The sequence below is a fragment of the Globicephala melas genome, chromosome 5 (assembly GCF_963455315.2).
Source record: "Globicephala melas chromosome 5, mGloMel1.2, whole genome shotgun sequence".
NCBI classification, from domain to species: Eukaryota; Metazoa; Chordata; class Mammalia; order Artiodactyla; family Delphinidae; genus Globicephala; species Globicephala melas.
The window spans coordinates 19,707,270-19,730,748 of record NC_083318.1 but is presented as its reverse complement, the minus strand read 5'-3'; the positions used below and the strand labels follow the sequence as shown (position 1 = coordinate 19,730,748).

The 23,479-nt window shown below is 40.1% G+C and overlaps 1 protein-coding gene across 10 annotated transcripts in view; it reads right to left on the bottom strand.

Moving 5' to 3' along the window:
- Positions 1-11,542: 11,542 nt before the first annotated feature.
- Positions 11,543-23,479, bottom strand: part of LOC115857155 (uncharacterized) — a 50,633-nt gene continuing 38,696 nt past the window's right edge. For 3 of the 10 annotated variants that reach the window (XM_060298980.1, XM_060298981.1, XM_060298985.1), the window contains 5 exons: positions 20,794-20,877; positions 17,364-17,592; positions 16,411-16,547; positions 15,266-15,336; positions 11,543-13,089 (listed from right to left, as the gene is read on the bottom strand). In XM_060298980.1, the coding sequence (XP_060154963.1) occupies positions 15,276-15,336; positions 16,411-16,547; positions 17,364-17,592; positions 20,794-20,877 (511 nt within the window). In that variant the 3' untranslated portion in view covers positions 11,543-13,089; positions 15,266-15,275. Of the gene's footprint in view, positions 13,291-14,088; positions 14,246-15,265; positions 15,337-16,410; positions 16,548-17,363; positions 18,291-20,793; positions 20,878-23,479 lie in introns of those variants that run through there. The other 7 variants (XR_009563924.1, XR_009563925.1, XR_009563926.1 and 4 more) reach the window with 7 other exon arrangements.

Below are 23,479 nucleotides of genomic sequence, written 5' to 3'. Positions count from 1 at the left end.
ACTAATTCAAAAAGATACATGCACCCCAATGTTCATAGCAGCATTATTTACAATTATCAAGATACGGAAGCAACCTAAGTGTCCATCAACAGGTGAATGGACAAACAAGATGTGGTGTATATATACGATGGAATACTATTCAGAGATAAAAAAGAACAGAATTTCACCATTTGCTGCGATATGGATGGACTTGGGGGGCATTATGCTAAGTGAAATAAGAGAGAGGAAGACAAATACTGCAAGATATCACATATATGTGGAATCTAAAAAATACAACAAACTAGTGAATATAACAAAAAAGAAGCAGACTCAACAGATATAGAGAGCAAAGTAGTGGTTACCAGGTTGGGGGGGTGGGAGCGGGCAGTGTAAGGGCAGGGGAGTGGGAAGTACAGACTGTTGGGTATAAGATAAGCTCAAGGATATATTGTACAACATGAGGAATAAAGCCAATATTTTGTAATAACTTTGAAACTGTATAAAAATTTTAATAAACAAACAAATAAATAAATAAAGGACAACTTAAACAGCCTTGCAATACTAAGGCATTTTAGTCTGAGCATAAAGACTTGTTTCCTATGATGTTTTGTTTGGCCAGCATGGTATTTTACAAACTTGTGGACAAGCACATCTAAAAGTAGAGCCGGTACGTGCAGCCAGCCATAGTCTTCACCCCTCACCCCATGTGCACCCCTCACCGACATGTGAGTGTGCACAGTCACACACACACACACACATACCTCTACACACATACACACAAACACACAATCACAGATACACACACAACTGTTCATATAATCCACAATCATACACACATACACACACAAAACTACAAATACACACAACCATACAAACACACACAACCATATACACACAACTGTATGTACAATCCAAAAACACACACAATCATACACACATACACACACAACTACAAGTATACACATAACTACAAACACACAGCTACAAATATACACACAACCACAAACATACACAACTGCACATACAATCCACAAACACACTCAACCACACACACATATATATACAACTACATACATACACACAAACACACATAACCACATACCTACACACAAACACACATAGCTTTATGCCTTTATGCCACCTACCTGACCTTTGAAGGAATCTGAGTTTGTGTCCCCTTTGTTAGAATTTCAACCAAACAGAGGGGACATGAAACAATTTTTAAGAAACTTAGAAGCAGCTGAAGAAAATCTATGATCCACACAAAATTAATAAGTTTAGGAGATAATGTCATCCAGAGCAACAGAGAGGGGATTACTGGAATTACTAAATTAATCCAAACATATATGTATTTGTGATATGTAAAATTCCTATTTTTATTTGTTCTCCTTCAAAGATTATGCCTTTTTTGATATTGCCTCAGACCAAAAACCGGCAGGATAATGATATGGTCATGACATCGATAACTTATATTTGTGAGTGCAATTTTAACTTTTTAAGTACTTTCACATCTGGGTACAAGGCTCTAGGACAGAAATAAGAGCAATTAAAATCATGTACAAGGCCAACAAAAACTGAAATGGCCACGTAATTAAATAACATATTTTAAAGCTCATATTGAAACATCAAAAGAAAAACACTTTAAAAAGAAAACCTCATTATATTGCCCACTTTACATTCCCAGAAACCTCTCCAATTATTCCTTAGTTCCAAAGAATTTCACTGACTGCTTAATCTTTGTTCTCCCGGGATGCTGTTGAGGAACAAATATATTTCCCAGAAACCTTAGCACATAGTGAGTCCCTCAAGGCACTCCAAATCCTAATCATGTTTACTACGCAGTGTTTGGAACTCAGTAAATAGAATGACTAAGAAAACCATTTTGGCTATTACAATGTGATTTCAGATGATTCTTATCAAATTTTATCATGGTTTTATGAATAATTATGGGTAGTCCAATAAAAAGCCTATATGTACTTCAGGTCCCATATAAAAATTAACACTGTGATAATCTACTGTTAGCATAAATCATATCCAATTAGCATCTATGTTGACTGGAAATTCATCTTTTCCAAATCTTGAAGAATTCAGAAACACCAATACATTAATAGTATGGAGGAGGGATAAATATGTTGAGTAATTTAGGCATTTGTTACCTGAGAAATTTGAAATGAACAGAGCTATTCTCATTTAAAAATTGAGGTGAACAGACTCTGTCCACATGAAATTATACATACATAGATGGACATGAGAAGCACTCTTCTTATAGCCATCCTATACGTACACACCTGTCATTCTCAGCACAAGCTTCCATCATAAAGGTGGGCTAATGTTCCAGGGCACTGCTGGAGTGGAGGCCACCGTGACCATGCTTCAAGCAATAGGAAAGAGAAAGGCAGAAAGGGCAATAGGGCATGTCCTAGCACTTTCTCCTTTTAAAGAGAGAACACTGTCCAGCAATGTTTGCTTTTAATTCATTGGCAAGGGAGTCTCACGTGTACAACTCAGAAAAAAATCAGGTTTCTTCCATAGAGGCTCAAGAAATATTAAAGTTGTAAGAGCTAGCTGGTTGGCCCTAATATAGCCTAGCCCCTCAAGAATCATGGTTAAAGAAATAGCTTCTTGGAGAATTTTCATAGTCAGTCATCCCAAAGACATAATTAAAAGGAACATTTGTCACTTGTTTCCCGGCATCCATTCTGCCTTTTCTCAACAACATCCCTGGTTTTCATTTGGGTATCCAGCCCTATCCCACTCTTAGTCCATGTGGTCCAGTGCAGGCCCATCCCTAGTTTTAGGGATGCAACATATTACCCAGGCTTAGGCCTGATCAGCCCACTGCTGGCCAAGTGATTGGGTCGTGAGGTAAGCACATGACCTAAGCTAGTCCAATCAGAGTGAATCTCAAGACTTTTACTAGAATGTAAACCCAATGAAAGTAGGGAACTTCCTTCCTTGTCTTATTTGCACTGCTTCCACAGCATCTAAAACAATGTCTGGAACAAAGTAGATACTTAATAAATATGACTGAATGCTAAATATCTGAAAATGGAGCTAAAAGTTGAAGGAAAAATTCAATTTTAATGACATTGTTTGAATCTCTGTACCTCAGCTAAATCTACCCCTAGGTCATTCAGTCAATAAATTTTCTTTGTTTGCTTATACCAGTTTGAGCTTGGATTTCTCTTACTTGCAACCAAAAGGCAAGAGAGAAATAGGCAGGACAAGCAGTCTAATCCAGTAAGGGCTTGATAATTCATTAGGTTCAGAATATGTCAATCATTTAGCAAAAGAGATAAAAACAGACAGGCAATTTAATGAGTAGAACTTTGGAGCATGAAGAGATGAGGATTCATCCTCCAATGACATGTTTTGTTTTTTAAAAATCAGTGAGACTTTTCAACAAATTGTGCTAGACATCCACATGCAAAAAATGAATCTAGACACAGAACTTTCTCCTTTCACAAAAATCAACTCAAAATGGATCATAGGCCTAAATGTAAAATGCAAAAGTATAAAACTCCTAGAAGGTAACATAGGAGAAAATCTAGATAAAACACCAAATCATGACCCATAAAGGAAAAAAATTGATAAGTTGGACTTTATTAAAATTAAAAACTTCTGCCCTGCAAAAGATACTGTTAAGAGAACAAAAAGACAAGCCACAAACTGGGAGAAAATATTTGCAAAGACGTAACTGCAAATAAAGAACTTATATCCAAAGTACGTAAAGAACACCTAAAACTCAACAGTGAGAAAAAACCCAATTTAAAAATGAGCAAAAGATTTAAACAGACACCTCCGCTAAATACCTTACCTCATCTGTAAATGTTCTTTGGTAGCTTCTTACAAAACTAAATATATTCTTACCATATGATCCAGCAATTGTGCTCCTTGGTATTTACCTGAATGGGTTGAACACTATGTTCACATGAAAACCTGCATACAGATGTTTGTAGCAGCTTTATTAATTATTACCAAAACTTGGAAGCAACAAGATGCCCTTTCAATAGGTAAATGGATAAAAAAAATGTGGTATATCCAGATAATGGAATATGATTTGAAACAAATAAATAAAAATTAATGTTTAAATAATCAATGAGAATAAATTTTATAGTAATATTCCCCCTACCTTTATATATCTTTCAAATTTCTATAACAAAAAAATTTATACAGTGTACATATCTAGAAATTCCATATCTAGGATTTTATCCTTATAGATATATGGAAACATTAATCAAAAATTTATGTCAAAGGACTATGTAGTGCTGTTAGGAATAGCAAAAGCCAGGGAACAATTAAATATCCATTACAAAAGAATTGGATAAGTAAATTGTGCTTCCTTTACACGTGGAATACTACAGGGCAGTTAAAAAAGCAGCAGCCTCTTTGTAGAATGTAAATAAGCTCCGTGAGGAAAGGAATTGTTCTTTTTTGATTCACTAATATATCCCAAATAACTAGTATTGTGCCTAGCACATGAAGAGTGCTCAATAAATATTTGTTGAATAAATGAGTAGGGAATAATTGTTATACTTTTTTAAAGCAAGGAACAGGGACTTCCCTGGTGGCACAGTGGTTAAGAATTCGCCTGCCAATGCAGGAGACACGGGTTCAAAGCCCTGGTCCGAGAAAATCCCACATGCCGCAGAGCAACTAGGCCCATGCGCCACAACTACTGAGTCTGAGCTCTAGAGCCCAAGAGCCACAACTACTAAACCTGCATGCCACAACTACTGAGGTCCGTGCGAATAGAGCCCATGCTCCACAACAAGAGAAGCCACCACAATGAGAAGCCCAGGCACCGCAACAAAGAGTAGCCCCCGTTCACCGCAACGAGAGAACGCCCACACACAGCAACAAAGACCCAACGCAGCCAAAAAAAAAAAAAAAAAAAAATCCAATAAATAAATAAATAAATAAAGCAAGGAACAAAAAATGTGGGTATAGTGTGGCTTCATTTATGTAAATTAAAAAGATATAAATATATATGCATGAATATGTATTTTTTTACTCTACAAGGATACATATGAATCTGGTAACCAGGAAGAAGAAATGGAGACGGGTATTTAGGGAAAGGAAGAGGATTTAACCTCACTGTGGTCAACAAAAATAATCAATAAGGAACTGAAGAATGCTTCAATAGAAAAATGGGCAAGATATGAATAGGCAACTCACAAAAGAAGAAAGAGAAATGATCAATACTCAAACTAATAATAGAATGAATCCCAGTAAAAACAAATAATCGCTTTTACCTATCAAATTTATAGATTAAAAAGATCGTCAAAATGTAGAGTTAACAAGGGTAGAGGGAAACGGCACATTCGTTCACTGTTGATGACAGTATAAATTAGTATATCCTTTCTGGAGGGCATATCAGCCTTCAACAATTTGTAACAAAATGTATAATAAAGTTAGATACCTTCCTTACCTTTAACCCAAGGTATCTAACTGCCAAGGATAAAAGAAATGTGAAAAGTTGTTTGCACAAAGAGATTCAAAGCAATGTAGATTATGGGAATTCTCTGCTGGTCTAATGGTTAGGACTCCATGTTCTCACTGCCAAAGGGTTTGGGTTTGATCCCTGGTCAGGGAACTAAAATCCCACAAGCCGTCCAGTGCGGCCAAAAAAAAAAGCAATGTAGATTATTTTATATACACGTGGAAAATTTTTTGTTTACTAATAGAAGACTAGGTATAATGAACCCAATTCCACTGTTGGGTAGAAGTGTGTGGTTATTCCCCACACCACCAAGCAATTCTTGGACACCAGTTGGGTGTCCTAACAAGTCAACTCAGTTCTGACATTGTCTACCTGGAGATAGCATCAAATCCCACAGGTTGAGGGCCCAGTCCCACAAGACGGCCACCTCCCTGCCCCACCTCCCCTTCAGAAGTCAGTCGCAAGTCCAAGTTGTTACCTGTATATCTGATCAACTAGCTATAAATCAAAGGTTCCTCCAACCCCCTCCTTTGGCTCAATTAATTTGCTAGTGTGGCTCGCAGAATTCAGAGGAACATTTTACTTACTAGATCACTGGTTTATTATAAAAGGATATAACTCAGAAACAGCCAGTTGGAAGAGATGCATAGAGCAAGGTATGGGGAAGGAGTGCAGAGCTTTCATGTGCTCTCTAGACACACGACACTCCCCAGATCTCCAAATCACCAGCTTGGAAGCTCTCTGAAGCCATCTTTTTGGAATTTTTATGGAGGCTTCAATTACATAGGTATGGTTTAATTCATTGGCCATTCATGATTAAACTCAATCTCCAGCCCTTCTCCCCTCCAAGGAGGTCATGGGGATGGGACTGAAAGTTTCAACCCTCTAATCACAGGGTTGGTTCTCCTGGCAACCAGCCCCAATCCTTAGGTAGAGTTCAAAAGTCACATCATTAATGTATAAAAAGACACCTTTGTTGTTCTGTCACTTAGGAAATTCCAAGGCTTTTAGGAGCTCTGTGCCAGTAACAGGGATGAAGACCAAATATGTATTTCTTATTATTAATCACAGTATCACAGTAAGTAAATTTTAGTATGTATATTCAATGAAATATCATGCAGATATTTAAATTTGTTTATTTATATACTTCTAGATTTGGAAAGCTGTTCACAACATATTGTTGAGTAAAAGAAAACAGATTACAAAAGAAAACAACAAGAATTCCCATTAAAAAATGAAAAGAAAAATATCTGAAACCTGCAGCAAATGTCATATTTAAAGGTTAAACATTAGAAGTACAATCATTAAGATTAGAAATAAGATAAAAGACAAGAATACCCAATTATCACAAGTAATACTCAATATTGTACTAACTGTCCTGGTCATTGCCATATGAAAAGAAATGAAATAAACTGCATAAATGCAGGTTGCAAAGCAACAAAACTCATTATTTGTACAATATGACTGACAACCTAGAAAATGCAAAGAAATCACCAAAAAAATATTATTCAATAAATAGAGGAGTTTAATAAGGGGCGAGATATAAGATCAATGTATAAAAGTCAATTGCTGTGGTTTATGTCAAAGAGTGTTTTTCCTACGTTCTCCTCTAAGAGTTTTATAGTTTCTGGTCTTACAGCTAGAGGAATCAGGCTCCCTGACTTCAAACTATACTACAAAGCTACAGTAATCAAGACAGTATGGTACTGGAACAAAAACAGAAATGTAGATCAACAGTACAGGATAGAAGCCCAGAGATAAACCCACGCACATATGGTCACCTAATTTATGACAAAGGAGGCAAGAGCATACAATGGAGAAAAGACAGCCTCTTCAATAAATGGTGCTGGGAAAACTGGACAGCTACCTGTAAAAGAATGAAATTAGATCACTACCTAACACCATACACAAAAATAAACTCTAAATGCATTAAAGACCTAAATGATCCAGCAATCCCACTACTGGGCATATACCCTGAGAAAACCATAATTCAAAAGGACACATGTACCCCAATGTTCATTGCATCATTATTTACAATAGCCAGGACATAGAAACAACCTAAATGTCCAATCATAGATGAATGGATAAAGAAGATGTGGTACATATATACAATGGAATATTACTCAGCCATAAAAAGGAATGAAATTGGGTCATTTGTAGAGATATGGATGGACCTAGAGTCTGTCATACAGAGTGAAGTAAGCCAGAAAGAGAATAACAAATATCGTATATTAACACATATATGTGGAATCTAGAAAAATGGTACAGATGAACCTATTTGTAGGGCAGGAATAGAAATGTAGACGTAGAGAATGGACATGTAGACAAAGTGGGGGAAGGAGAGGGTGGGACGAACTGGGAGATTAGGCTTGACATAAATACACTACTGTGTGTAAAATAGATAGCTAGTGGGAACCTGCTGTATAGCACAGGAAGCTCAGCTTGGTGCCCTCTACGACCTAGATGGGTGGGATGGGGAGGGTGGGAGGAAGGTCCAAGAGGGAGGGGATATGTGTATACATATAGCTGATTCACTTCATTGTACAGCAGAAACTAACACAACATTGTAAAGCAATTTTACACCAATAAAAATATAATAAACTCAAAAATAAAATAAAATAAAAGTCAATTGCTTTCTTTTATGAGCAATAACCCCTTAGTATCCCCTATATATTATCAAGCAAAACTATAAAATACTTAAGCAGGAATATCCAAGATTGCCCATATGTGGTGGACAATCTAAGCCATCATTAAAGGACTAAAAGATGCCAATTCTTCTCCAACATTAATGTATAAATTCAATGTACCAACCAGAATCCAAAGGAGTTTTACTTAATGGAAATTGACAAATTCTTAACTCCTTCTTTTTTTTTTTTTTTTTTTTTAAATATTTAAGCCTGCGAGATCTTCGTTGCAGCATGAGGGATCTTTTTTAGTTACGGCATGCAGGCTCTTAGTTGTGGCAGGAGGGATCTAGTTCCTTGGCCAGGGATCGAACCCGGGCCCTCTGCATTGTGAGCAAAGAGTCTTAACCACTGGGCCACCAGGGAAGTCCCTGATTCTTAACTTTTTATGTGAAATACACACACACACACACACACACACACACACACACACAAATAGCCAAGAAAATTTTGAAAAATGAAGATAAAATGAGGGAGACGACTGTGCTACCACAAATAGTTATGGCAGTTAAACAATGTGTATATATAGTTTTAAACATCAGTATGATAAAATAAAAACAAAGTTAACACACAGACAACTGATTAGGAGAAAAAAGTTTCAACTTCCGGCTGATTACTGATTGTATGTATATATGCGCACATGTTTAGTGATTTTATATATATATATATAGTCACTATATATGTATTATGTTATGTATATATTCATTATATATGTAGTCATTATATATCTCTAGTATATATAAATTACTTATAAAAAGATAAACAACCTGTTAGAAAAATAGGTAAAAAATATGAATAGGTACTTAGAGCTGAGGAAATTAAAATGGCCAATAAACATGAAACGAGGAACAAAGTCCTCTTTGGTTCAGATCAAACCAATAAGGTTCTATTGTTTTTTGTTCACTATCATGGCAAATTTTTAAAAGACCCATAATGTCAAATAGTATAGGAAAGCAGATGGATCGATACTGGCACAGTCATTTAAGATTGAGATTGTCAGTATCTACCAACTCTTGAGATTTCTAAACCAATTAACCCAACAATCGTACTTGTATAAATACAATCTGTAGAAAAATTGGCAATGAATTTCATGTCTATCAGTAGCATATGCTTGTTAAATTGCTGAGAATTCTAGCAGCAATTTAAAATAAAGATGATTCTATTTTTATTAAAATTTTCTAAGACACATTCTCCAGTTACTATTGCTATAACAAACTCTCCCAAACTTAGTGAATTAAAACAACCACCAGGAATCAGACAGGGCACAGTGAGACTGCCTGGTCTCTGCTCCAGGAAGTCTGGAAGGAGCTGCGAGGACTCAACAGTTATTCACTGAGTTATTCATCTGTGGGGACACTCAACTACAGCCCCTACAAGGGTCCTCTCCCTTTGCCTGAGCTTCTTCAGAAAATGATGATGGCCTCAGGATATTGCAGTATTACATGGTGACTCAGGGCTCCAAAAGTAGATATTCCATCAAACGATGGAGAAACTGCATTGCCTCTCCTGACCTAGTTTCATAAGTCGGTGTCACTTCTGCCAACTTCTACTGTCACAAGCCTGCCCAGATTCCAGAGGAAGGGATACAGACCCTATCTCTCAATGTCAAAGTCACATTGTAAGAGCATGAAAATACACAGAACATCATTTCAAAAGATGATAGCAAACTGTTAAGAACTGTTAGCTCTGAGGAGTGGGGTGAGATTATAGTGGTAGGAGATGGATGCGACCATTTGCTTTTCCTATAATGGGTTGAGACTTCACAATGAGTCCCCAGTTGAGATGTGTAAAGGACAAGAAATAGTGTGTCTGGAAAACTGCATGCAAATAAAATGGGGCATGAGACATGATTTGGTGCCAATCAAACTACCTCAGCTAAATTTCTAAAAAGCATGATCTGGTATCCAACCACTCAAATGTCAGCCACCGTGGAGATGAGTGGAAAACATCAGAATGGATGTCCTGATACTTGAGCCAGGCAGTCCAATCTGTGGCTAGACTTAGGTTGGTAAAGAGGCTGGGACCCTAACAACTCATGAGCTTCTATGCTTTTTGGTTTGTTTTGTATCACTCTAGCTTTCTAGTAAAAAGTCCCTTTAAAAAGTACAGTTTGTTCTCAACTATAAATACAGAAAAAAAGGATATTTTCTACTTATAAGGATCCTTTTAACCAAGTTCAACTCTAGATCTTGATTCAGATTATGGGTGGGGCTACAAGCAAGAATAAAGGAAGCCTGGTATCATAGTCGGGTTTTCTTACTGAATTTAACCATTTTCAACTGAAATTACTTTTTGCGTGTAGACTAAATCTTTAGTAGAAGTTTATTTTTGAAAAGTTCAGATTCGTAACATTTTGTGGTGAATACCAAGACTTATTGTGAAAATACAGTAATCAAGACACTGAGGTAGTAGCCTAAGGATGACCTTACGTAATGGAATACAGAGCTCAGAAATAGTTCCACATAGTCAAATCAATAGTTATTTGAGGGGCTTCCCTGGTGGCGCAGTGGTTGAGAGTCCACCTGCCGATCCAGGGGACACGGGTTCGTGCCCCGGTCTGGGAAGATCCCACGTGCCGCGGAGCGGCTGGGCCCGTGAGCCATGGCCGCTGAGCCTGTGAGTCCGGAGCCTGTGCTCCGCAACAGGAGAGGCCACAACAGTGAGAAGCCCAAGTACCGCAAAAAAAAAAAAAAAAAAAAAAAAAAAAAAAAAAAGTCATTTGATTTTTGACTGAAATGCCAAAGCAATCCAATGGGGACAGGAAAGTCTTCTCAATAAATGGGGGGAAAACTGTTCATATATAGGCCGGGGGAGAACCCAATCTTTACCTCATAGCATATACAAAAATTAATTTGAGATGGATAACAGACATAGTAAAAGTTAAAACTATAAAGCTTCTAGTCTAGAAGAAAGCACAGGAGTATATTTTTGTGACCTAAAAGACAGGAAGAGTACATGGAAAGCAATAAAAGAAAACAGTGGATAAATTTATCTTCAAAATTTTAAAATCCCTCTCTTAAAGACATTGTTAAGAAAATGAATAGGCTATCCAGAAACTAGAAGAAAATTACTGCAAAGCATATATTGGGATAAAGGAGTAGCGTCTAGGATATTTTTAAGAATCGTGCAACTCATTAATAAAAGACAAACCAAAACAGGACACTGAGACAAAAGTCAAGTGATGCTCAGCGTAGAAAAACACCCAAACACTTGAAAAAATTACTCAATACCATTGCCACCCTCATATTTTACCCAAACTCTGTATACAATGAAAGAATCATTTAATATTTTTAAAAAATAACGTTAATTGGCATATAAACATGCCCATTATAAAGAAAATCTGATACAAAAATAAATATTTCCTTCCATCCATTTACCTCATCCTAATTAACTCTTCAAAAAGTATGGGTAATAATAATTCACACACACACCAAGCTGAGTTACATATAATTATTTTTTTATTTCACAGCCTTTTAAAAGTATAAACCACGAAGTAGTTTGAAAAACAGACATGAAGTATCATTTAGCAGCCACAATATTAAAAAAATAAAGTAACACAGAATGAATTACACAACAGAATAAAATAATCTCTGCTGACTTTGACTAGGAACACATAATGTTCACTAGGAATGTTAAATGACCAGCGCTACCCCTTTCCCATCATCATTTATTACTAAAATCAATCACAGGATCTGTTCCCAGGAGACCATTCCACTTATACATACGTTCAATGTGTAAATGTCAAGTTAACATCTTGAATTTAGTTCCAAAATACCATGTTTCCTTTGCCTCTGAGAGACAAGTTCAATGGCAAGGTGGAACAGTGAAGACCATGGAACACCAAGCATGTGACTTACGTAGTGGCTCTAACCACCCCCTTCCCCATACACACACCCAGCAAGTTCTAAAACGCAGGAAAGAGAAAGGTGTGTACTATGCTCTACAGCACAATAGACACTGGCCACATGTGGCTATTTACATTTAAATTATTTAAAAGTAAATAAAATTAAAATTTACCTCCTCAATCACAGTAGCCACATTTCAAGTGTTTGCCAACCACATGTGGCTAGTGGCTACCATATAAGACAGTTCAAATATAGAACATTTCTGTCATCACAGAAAGTTCTTTTGGACAGCCCTGGATGTGGGAAGTGTTTCTTCTCCCTTTGCTTAGCCAGGATGTAGGCTGCTTATGGAAGCAGCTCTGAGAAGCAATTCTTCCAGGATATTCCTAGATTGGTGGTGGAGTCACAGAAGGGAGTAAAGTAGCCTTTCTTCACATAGATTACCCTCCCCTGTGCATGAAAGAAATGATCCTTTTATGGGGATCAAATACACAACTAGATTCCACCAAAAAGTTGTCAGGAAAATCAGAGAAGAGATAAATGAAGCAGATGTGGAAGTAGCAAGGGAGAACATTCCTCATCCCATTTCAAACCTCCATGAAGAGATTATGTCCTCCAAGACAGTGTGCAGCTTCCCAGCATCTTCCTCTAGAAAAGCCTGATAGGGGCAAGGGCTGAGAGCGAAGGGCAGTCCTGGTAAGTGTTTCATGAGAAAACCTAACACGTCTTCACTCTACTCACTCTCTCAGAGCACAGCAGTGTTGCTTGGAGTTGCCAGTTGTGAAGGAGCTACAGTTTTGATATGTTTCAAGCATCATGCTTCTTTACTACTGTATTTTGTATCCAGGGCACAGACTACAAGTTGTTCACCCAAGATCCACCATTATCTTCTTCCTTATCAAGAGAACTCAGATTTTTGTTGAAGGCAGTTGTATGTCCAGCTACAAAAACTACCTTTCTCAGCCAATCTTAAGACATAGCAGGAGCCAATGACACAGTCTGGCCAATGAGATGTAAGCAAAAGTTGCTGGGCTGCCGAAAGCTCTTTAAACGGAAGTGGACTCAAACTGGCATGCTCTGTTTTCCCTTTGGGTTTCCTCCATCTTCTTGAGGGGAACTGTAACAACCATCTTGGAACCTACGGGAAAAGCCATGGGAACCTCAGGGGCCACCTTGACGCTGACATCTGTGAGCTGCTGAACCAACACCAGTACTAGCCGACCCTCAACCTCCTCGTTACATGAGAACAAAACGAAACCCCTACTTTGTTAATGCCGCTGTTCAGTCCAGTAATTTCAAGATAGCAATCCACCTTGATTCCCAATAAGAAAATTTTTATCTGAAAGTAAAAAATATCTTGCCTGAAGAATCTGTACATATTCAAGTTCAAGAAACTTCATAGAATCATATTAATAAAACAAAAGTATATCTTGAACCCACCAGTGCCTAAACAGACCAAAGGTGGGTGGAGGAAATAATCAGGATTACTGTGTAAAATAGCTGCTATTAAGACAAATAAGAGGGGTTTTAGCTTAATCCATCAGGAAGTTTTTTTCTGAGTGTCTATTATGTTCTCAGTACTCTCTAAACACAGGTCTGCCCTTCTGCTTACTCAAGTTCTTATATGGTAAAATGCTAACTACTCAGGTAATTATTCAGATCATTATTTCATCTATAACTTTATTTTGTGTAGACAAAGTAAAAAATGGAGACTTGATTTCACTGATTCAAACAAACAAAAAATCAACATCAAAGATCTACAACTCAATGTTTAATTTTCCCTTTATGTGACACAGACAGCTGACAGTGATTTCCTAGTGGTCCCAGAGTTTAAATTGTGGATTTAGCTTAAATAAGCACAAGTACCTCAGAGTAGCTATAAAAATAAAAAGAGAGTACAGTATTCTGCAAGTACTTTCTATGTACTACATTAGTATTCTAAAAGTCTCTATATTAGTAGGTATGAATTAGAAAAAATAATCATTTCCCACTATCCATAATGGTTTAACCATTTACAATGTTTAGAATTTTGGCCATTAAAAATTTTAACTCTATTGCACTTATTTTGAAACTATAGACAAAATTGGAAACATGGAATGTCAAGCTAAAAATAGAATATTGCATATTTTTTACTCACCTAGTTCCAAGTTTCCACCCCTGCAAGTGAACCAAAAACAAATCCTGGCACCTTGTCATTCCCAGAAAAGCCAGTGCATGGCACACCCTGGGTAAATTTTCTCTCTTATTCTGTGGACTTGCACCAGATGGCATCAGTCCTGCATCCACAGCTGTGCCTTAAAATTGAAGTTCAGACATAGGAATCTACTTTATTAGACATTTTAGATTTCACAGGTATGATTGTGATGTCATTCTCATTCAACTTAAAATGATTATCTTTCCAAGTAGAACTGCAGATTCATTGCACTTACAAGTTTGGAAATCAGTGAAACAATCAAGATTATCCTAATAAGATTTGAAGTCTTTTTAAACAGCTGAAATTTAGAAACAACAATGAAATAAGAACAGTTGAAACAGAATACTAATATTATGTAACAATCGAATTATGGCCCATTTCCATATAATGTAAGAAATTCAACTCAGTTTCTAACGTTGCTGAAGAGTCACTAAAAACCTTATATTGAAAATAAAACACAGCAATTTTCTATAATCAAGTTACACTTATATAATGAGCAGTTATCTTAAATGTTCCTGACTTTTCAAAATGTTTTAATGCCTAGTTCATATGTACACTGTCTTCAAAAACAGACTTGATGGAGTGATTGTCAGCACCAGGGTGTGGTGGATAGAGCAGCCAATGTGTACAAGCCTGGCACCTAGGCCATTGTGGGTGTCAGAGGGCTAGATTAAAAATGCATACAGGTAGCGCAAAATTTGAGTTCAAAAGTAGTTCTAATGTGAGAGATCGATCTATGTTGGGTTCTTAAAAATGAGGATTGAATAAATGAATGGAACAGGGCAGCTCATGTAGAGATGTCAAAGTTTCAAAAGCAAGATCTCTAACAAAGCAAGGGCAAAGCAGGAGGTCAACAGCAGCAAGTTCTGAGAGAACTTGTGAGAGTCCTTAATTCCCAGATTTTAGGGCCAAGTTCCAGGCAGAGATTGGGTAATAGGAATAAATATTCATTTTTGCCTGGATAAATGGGAACTTAGTAGTTAATGAATTAGATTCTGAGGAGCTTATAAAATGGCACTGGCCACAAGAGAGAAAGGCAACCACTCTTTTCGTAGGAAACTCAGTCAGTAGAACCAGCAAAGAGATTGGCTTAATACTGGGATGGCAGCAAACTACTCACCCTGAGTTCTCTATAGTCTCCTGTCTAGAAGAGTCAGGGGTGATTTAAACCTCTGGACACCCGTGGCACTGCTAGGAAGAATAAAGGATTATAAAATCAAGACAAGCAGGTGGTTAAAACAATTTGCATTCTGGTTATTTTTAAAGTATGAAGGGATTGTTTTCCATCCTTGTAAACTATTATTGCTTATTAATTACTCCCACACTCGTCTTCAAAGTCCATATTTACCATACAACTGTATAACTACATGTCACTGCAGAGGTGTCAACCAATTAGAGAACTACTGTGCAAAGTACAATTTCGAATCACTGCAGTTGATTCTGAGATTCAAACTGGGAATTCAAATCGAGTCTTATTATACCTCCAATAAAGAGAGGTGTGTGTATGTGTATATATATATGTGTGTGTGTACACATGTGCATAAATACATATGTGTGTATATACACATATATGCGTATATATATGTATATACACATGTGTATTTGAATTTGATTATGACATTATATTTAAAATAAACCACTCACTTCATTAACAACAGTTCTATTCTAGGAAAGCAGGAAATTATCTGAATGTGTCAGGCCAAAACTTCCCCCATAAATATTCACACAGTGAGACCATTTTTCCTTCTCTCGAATTATTAAAATAATTGTCTTCCACTTCACTTTCATATTATCAACTTAGGCGACACTTATTGTTTCATTGTTTTTAGCCTTTCTACATGGTCTGTCTTTGTGCCTAAAATTAATAAATGTTTTCCGTGTTACAGTCACAACAGGGACAGCTTATCTTATCCTAAACATGACTGAACCCAAATCTTCCCTTACTGAAGACAAATTGTATCTGCATTACATATTTCAACTTCAAGAACCCCTGCACACTGTTTTCCAAAAGAGCATATTTATTAAAATTGCAGTCACTTCTCACATCCCATTCTAATTATTATGATCCTCTACCTAGACACTGTACTAGGTTAGGAATCAGTCTGGCTCCTTGGTTCCAGTAGAAGCTCACTGGTTCTGAGTGGGAGAGAGCCCTTTATTTCATTGCACCCATTTCCTCCATCCTAAGCTCTCACTTTTTAAAGGCCCTGGGTCTTCAAAAGTTTACCCAGGGACAAAGTGAAACCAAGGGTGGTCCCTACTTACCGTCGCAGAAAACGTCCATCTCTGGTGTTTCCAGCCCGGTTACCCGGCTGTAACTGCATCCGCGGTCCTCCACACCCCAGCCCAGAGCAGCAGCTCGGCTCCAGAACTTGAGACGGCATAAACCGAGGAAAAAGCATCTGGAAGATGAAGTTATTTCCCAGACTAACATTGCCCCGAGCGTACTTAGGGCACACTGGTGAGCAGTTTACTCGTGCCCGTCAATCTTCCCGAAGATGTTCGAATCACGTAGGACAGCCTACATTCTTCCTGTCCTTTTCCCGTTGCCCTACAATGCTTAAACTGCCTCCTTTCTCCAGCCCTCCATGGCAACTCCAAGGACTCTCCCAATGGCTCCCACTCTAACGCTCACCCTCCTGCTGTTTCAGAATCTAAACCTACCGCCGCGGCAATCCGCAGGCTCCTACGGGGTTGGCGTCTAGAATAGGAGTAGGGATCAAGGGGAAGAGGAGCTTCCCCATAAAAAAATGGGCCCCTGAGTCCTCGCTCCTTGGCACCGCCAGTTGAATCCCATTTAGCATCTCCGAAGAACAAAGATACTTAAAGCAGTGTTTGGAATACTTCGAGTGCGCCCTGTTTCTTCCTGCCTCCTGTCCCAAAGGTTAGGATGACATTCGATTTTGTTTGGAAGCGGCTGGACTGAATTATCTGAATAATTTAGTGTTGTACCCCTTGGGTACAAGATAAATTGCAGTTGGACTGGAAGAAGAGCTTGCAGGGTCTCAAAGCCATTCTGGCTCCAAAAGCTAAACTTCTCTCTTTTCTGCATCTTTCCCCGCCCCGGAAAAGCTTAGGGTCCCTCCCTAAGAGCACAGCACCATCCCAGACCCCAGACACCCGCCGTCCCTGACATCCCCGCGCGCCGCGAACCCCTAGCCTCCCGGAGGAGCGGAGAAACTCGCCCCTTTGCCAACCCCTCCCACCTCCAAACGGACCTGCCAGCGAGGCAGCCGAGCCTGGCCCTCGAACCCGGGCGGCCAGAGAATCGATGCCGAGACCCAGCTCGGTGCCCGAACAGCTCCATGCCCTCCTGCCAGTGTCCGCGCGGCGCCGGTCACACCCCCTGCTCGTGGGAGAAGCCCCAAGGCTCCCGGTGCAGCGAGAGGCGCCCGGGCTGCAGCGCCCCGGCAGTGCTGGCCACGGAGTTCTTCAGCTGCTTGATGACTACGAAGAGCAGGAGGAAAAGTAAGAAGAGCAGAAAGAAAAAGAGCGCCAGGTAGAGCAGAAAGTTGAGCTCCCACTCCATGCTGAAGGCGCCGGCTCTCAGGGGCCGTGCGCGCTCCGCACCCGGTTGCCTCTGGCCTGCAAGGCGCAGCCTGCCGCGTCCCACCTCCGGTCTCCCCGCGCCGGCGCTCGGGCGCCTCGCCTTGGGCAACGGCTCCGGGGTCCACCCTCGGCCTCCTCCAGCTCGGAGGAAACGCGCCAAGGAGCTGGGGTGATCCCGGCTCCCACCCTCCCGGTAGGCACGACAGCCTGTCTACGCTGAGATCCTCTCCTGAGCTCTTGGGAACGCGAGCTGATTTTTCTAGGCTCAGCCTCCCGGACGGTGTTAGGGCTGGTGTTCTGCTAATGATCTTAAGGTCTCCAGCCGCAACATCCAGTGGGGTCTCTAGCCCCCTCCCTTCCTAATTAATTAGCTTCATTATTTTCCCTTGTTCAGGCTTTCCCAAAGGGCAGGCGATGCCATGGCCCAGAGACCCAAAAGTATCAAAGGGGACAGTGAAGGTGGGGTCTGAAGGGCTGTGGGATGACTTAAGGGCGCCTGAGTGAATGCCAGGTCAAGCTGCCTTGCTCTTCAGAGTTGCAGGTGCACTCAATATAGAGTGCACATTTTTGTGGGTAACAATAGGAAAAAAAATGTTAGAGAAGCATTAGATTTATTTAGAAAAGCATTAAACAGAAAATGCATTTCAAGTTATATTGTACAAAGCCCTCCAATGTTGACTTAGAGTTCAATTTCTTTGGGGGAAAACAAAAACAACACAACAATTTAATTAAAGTGCTCGCTTAAGCCCCTAACACCTCTCTGTAGTGGATTAAGATCACCCACAGCCCATATGGTGCAGCTCTGAAAGAAATCCAGTTGAACTCTTGCTGTGTAACAAATTACCCAAAAACTAAGTGGCTTAAAACAACATAAACATTGGTCATCTCTCAGTTTCGGTGGGTCAATCCTTTGGGAGCACTTAGGTGGGTGATTTTGACTTGGGGTTTCTTATGCGGTTCTGTCAGGTGTTAGCCAAGGTGGCTGTCATCTGAAAGCTTGTCTGGGGCTGGAGAATCCACTTCTAAGGTGGCTCACTGACATGGGGGGCAAGTAGTGCTGGTTGTTGCTGGGAGGCCTCAGTTCCTTCCAATGTGGGCTTCTCCACAGGGCTGCTTGGGTGTCTGCACAACCCTCTGCTGACTTCCCCCAGAGCACAAGAGCTGAGAGCACTTCCCCCAGTGATCCAAAAGAACAAGGCAGAAGCTGCAGTGCCATTTACGGCTGGCTTCAGAAGTCATATACCATCACTCCTGCAGTATCCTACTGGTCACAAGGCCAGCCCTCTTCCATGTAGGGGTCCAAGGACATGAACACCAGGGGGTAAGGATCATTGGTGGCCATCTTGGGGTCTGACTATCAAAGCTGCTAACGCAATGGGTTATCACTGCCCACTCTATGAGCCTCCAACTTTATTTCATTCTTTGTGAAGATACAGGAGAGGCCCCTGGAATGAATTTGGGGAATAAGGCCTGACATACACATCCCGGATTATTTAATGGGCTGCTTATAATAAGTGACTCTCCCAGTGATGGCAGGGGGTTCAAAGAAGCAGGATGGTATGGAAAAAGTTGTGAACTGGAAGTCTCAAGGACCCAATTCTAGTCTCAGCTCCACGTGTCAGTGGTCACTTCAGCTCTCTGACTCTCCGTCCCCTCACCTGTAACACACCTTGCTTACCTTTTCCTTGGATTTGTTGTGAGGATCAAAAATGAGTGGGATGTTGAGTAAGAATGTGTTTTCCTAAGTAAATGCCAGGTACTATTATTATTCTTTTACTGAGAGTCCCCAGTGTTATAGACTGCTGTGCAAAATTCCCAGGTCCTAGGCCTCTCCACCAAACATCCTACTGTGTAAGGAATCTCTCAGATCTCTAAATCTCTCTCTCAATAACATTATTGATCCACCTCATGGGCAGTGGTATGCTGGAACTGGCTCAAAGTTTTTCTCTCAAAAGTTCTGCAAGCCATTTGCTAAACACAGCTATGATTAAAAATTAAATCGTATAAACTTACAATTAAATTATGTAAACAAAGGTAATAAATACTCAAAACTCGTCTCTTCCTCATTGTCTCACCACATTTTACTATCATCTATGCACTTCAGATTATTTACATCTGTTGTAGCTGTACGGCTGAAATGTTATACAGTAGTCTGTTACGTGTATTTCCAACTGTGCTCAGATGTCATGTAGCGTCATGAAATTGGCCACAGTAGGGGTATTTGCCCTGTGGAAATGTACAAGTGCTACAAATCACGGCCAGAGAGCCAGTTGTTAAACACTTACCAGCATATCACTGCTCACGGAGTTACTGAGGAAAATTTGAAGTCTTATACAAGTAAAGCAGAGATCTGTGATTTTTCTGACTACCCAGAATCTACACACCTCCACTCTAGGCACCACATATTCCTACTGGTAGAATTTTCCATTGTATGTAATCTTGGCAAGAGGACAGATCCCAGTGACTGCTTTCCATTGCCACCTCCCGTTATGGAAACCAAGGGGGTCAGAGATATCTTTTACCCACTCCTGATACAGTGCAGGGAGGAGGGCGGGAAGAGCCATGCCAGATGCATCTGGGTGGCAGAGGAGCTCCCAGGCCAGACCAGTCCCTGGAGTGATGGGGCGTCGCTCTTGCTGCTGCTTCCGTGGCATCCTTGACTCCTGCCCTTTTTCCAAACTGCCTCTTTTCTATTCTGTGAACTTCCCCTGGCTTTCCAGTAAATCTCCTATTGCAGCAAAGCATGGTGGTTAACAGCAGCTTGCAGATGAGAATACTGCCTGATAGAGAAAGCATGACTTACTTTGCATATGTTAAGCGCTCGTAATCAACAAGGTGTTTGGTAGAAAAGGCATATGCCACTTGGCACATTGCCATCCAGATATCCAAGCCATTCAAGGATGGACACTGAAGCACAGAGAGGTTAAGTGACCTGCCCAAGACCACACAGCTAGCAAGTGGCAGCTTGCATTCTCAACCCTTATGATATATTACTTCACAGAGGAAAGTGCTCTTTTCTTATGCATGACTGTCAAATAATGACATTTTTTTTCTTTTGAGCATCAAACTTGAAAGAAACAAATTTCAAGAGACACATACCTTCTACTTACGTGCATCTCGGCTCCTTCCTTTGAAACCTTGAAGGTTAAAGCTTCAAATGAGCCAGTGTATCCCTGCAGAATGCTGGGGAAAGAGGCCAAGAAATGAGGATTTTATGTCACCAAACTCAAACCCATTTCAGCCTGCCTAACCATAACTATTTAGATTATCCATTTATCTGAGCAGCTTAAATGGATTTATAAATATTAACTAATAAACCTTCATATTCACTCTAAATAGAGTTTGTATTTAAAATAATATTGCTGCCACAAAAATAACTTATTACATTTATTAGATGCTCCCAATGCTTTTTGCCTCTGGTCATTTTTATATATCTCATAAGATGGTCTGAATTTCAGTTTATATTATCACAAATGACTCCATAGGAATAAGACACCACCTTTCTCAGCCTAAATATGCATACTACATGGAAATCCATGTGAAGAAAATCCAAGAATTTTAAAAGCCAGAAAGGACACTCGCTGTAGATAAGAGTGTTATGGTTCCATTATCTAAAAAGAAAGCCGTGGTGCACACATTGGTAAGGTGGAGGGAGGCTGTGTCACTGCAGTCCTATACCACTGCCCATAGAGTGGACCCCGCTTGTACTTTCACTTAACACAGAAAGCCTCATCCACCACTCAGAGGCAGACTTCCCACTCCTCAGTCCCCTTCTCACGAGTTTCAGAACACCTGCTCCTTGCCCCAGCCTGTGGACATCCATGGTGTGTAGCAGGATAGGGCTCTCCTTCCCTTTGCCTGCTTTGTCCTCCCACCCTCACCTCTAAAAGGGAGGGGGGGTCTTTTATCATAACAAGCATCAAAGGTATCTATGGGAAGTGATTAACAGTAGCAGTAGAAGAGGTTGTCCTGTGAGTGTGCTTCTCTAAAGAGCCCAGAGCCCCAAGAAGACACTCAGGAAGGACTGTAAAAATCTGCCAAGATCCCAGGATGGAACCTACCTGTTGGGGGTACCTGCTAGTTGGAAGCAGCTTCCCCAACACAAGCACAGGGATAAGAGTAGGAGACTAGAGAGAAAAGAGATTTCCAGGTACCTTCCTGAGGCTGATTCAGTTTGGCCTGAAATGAATCCAAAAGAAATGAGAAAAAGATTTTGTACCATGCTCTGGCCTCAAAATGTGTTATTGACCATGATTAGTAACACTGGGTCCTTAAGTAACTGTATACCTTTCCAGATACTGTGGACCATACAAATTGGGTTACAGGTTTCTGCTTAGATGGGATGTCTTTTAAAGTACCCATGCATGTGCTGGGGATGAGGTCCATACTCTATGGAAGTTTCCCGGCCCTAAGAAGCTATGCTGTAGCTAGTCAGGGCTTGAATCAGTCCTAGTGATGCTGGCAACCCTTAATGGCTCCAAAATACCCATGTTCCTTTGACACCTCTTCTCCCTTGCTCCTGCTTCAAGTACAGATATAACACCACGTTCATTTCTAGGAGATACAAACTGGGCTTCCTTGGAATTGCCTCTGATTTATTTATCACCCCTAAAACCCTCAAGATCAGAATTAGAAAATCTATGAGAATGTTCACTACTGTAGGAGAGAAAAGTGAGTTGTTCTACCTCAGGGAGTCATCTAAAGTTAATCAACAGTTATTGTAACATTCCAACAATAGGGTTTGCTCTCCACACCCTCCCCTCTTTCCCCATCCCATCCCCAAAAGCCCCCTAACTTGGGCAGTTATGCAATGTTTAGAAAATGAGATATGCTTCAGGAAATAAGCAAAATGCATGTGAAAAGCTGCTTAAATCTGATGAAACATTTAGAAATACCAGTGAGTCAGAAGGAGGGAAGGAAGGAAGGATGGAAGGGAAGGAAGGAACTCTAAGGAAGAGATCTATTTGAGGGGTATGTGGGAGATCATCCTATGTGGGTAGCCTTTGAAATCCAGAATTCGCCACTAAGAACAATTCTATGGAGACAACACAACCACCACCATAATTCTAGACGCTTTCCTTAGCTTCAAATGTCTTAAAACACAACAGAAGATACCCAAGTCTGTCCAATATTAAAGAAGAAAAATGTTAAGTGACAGATGTGGTAATGGCCAAACACTACTTCTTTAACTTAGACTCTTTCCAGTAAGTTGGCAGGAACATTGGAGAAAGTCGATGTGACTGTGGCTGACCCTAGACTTGATCAATATTATGCTAAGTAGCAAAATAAAAAGTCTGAGCATAATAGAGATCAATACCTCCTTTGTTCAGCACAACTTTAATAATGACAGTGGTGAAACTGTCACCACTAAAGGAAGGTCTGCAAAGCTTCTGTGTCAGCTGATAATGATCAGAGCTGTGGGCTTGCAGAAGCACGGACACACACACGAGGCTGAAACTGGACTGCCCCAAGAGAAAAAGGAATTAGAAAAAAGTAGAATTTTCTGTCACGCATGCTCCCTTAGTGAAATGACAACTTGTGAGCTCTAATGACACAACTAGGGCCTGCATTCCCAGATCTAGGGATCCAAGCTGTCCTCCACGCACACGCAGACACTGTAGTTCAGACTGGCAATGAACAGACTTGGGTCCCAGTTCAGTATACTTGACCCTATACTATACCGTACAGTGCTGTATTTCGAGTCCAATGGACTTGGACACATATCTTGGCTTCATTTCTTGCTAGATGGGGGACCTTGGACACCACTGGTTGCCTACCAAGCACC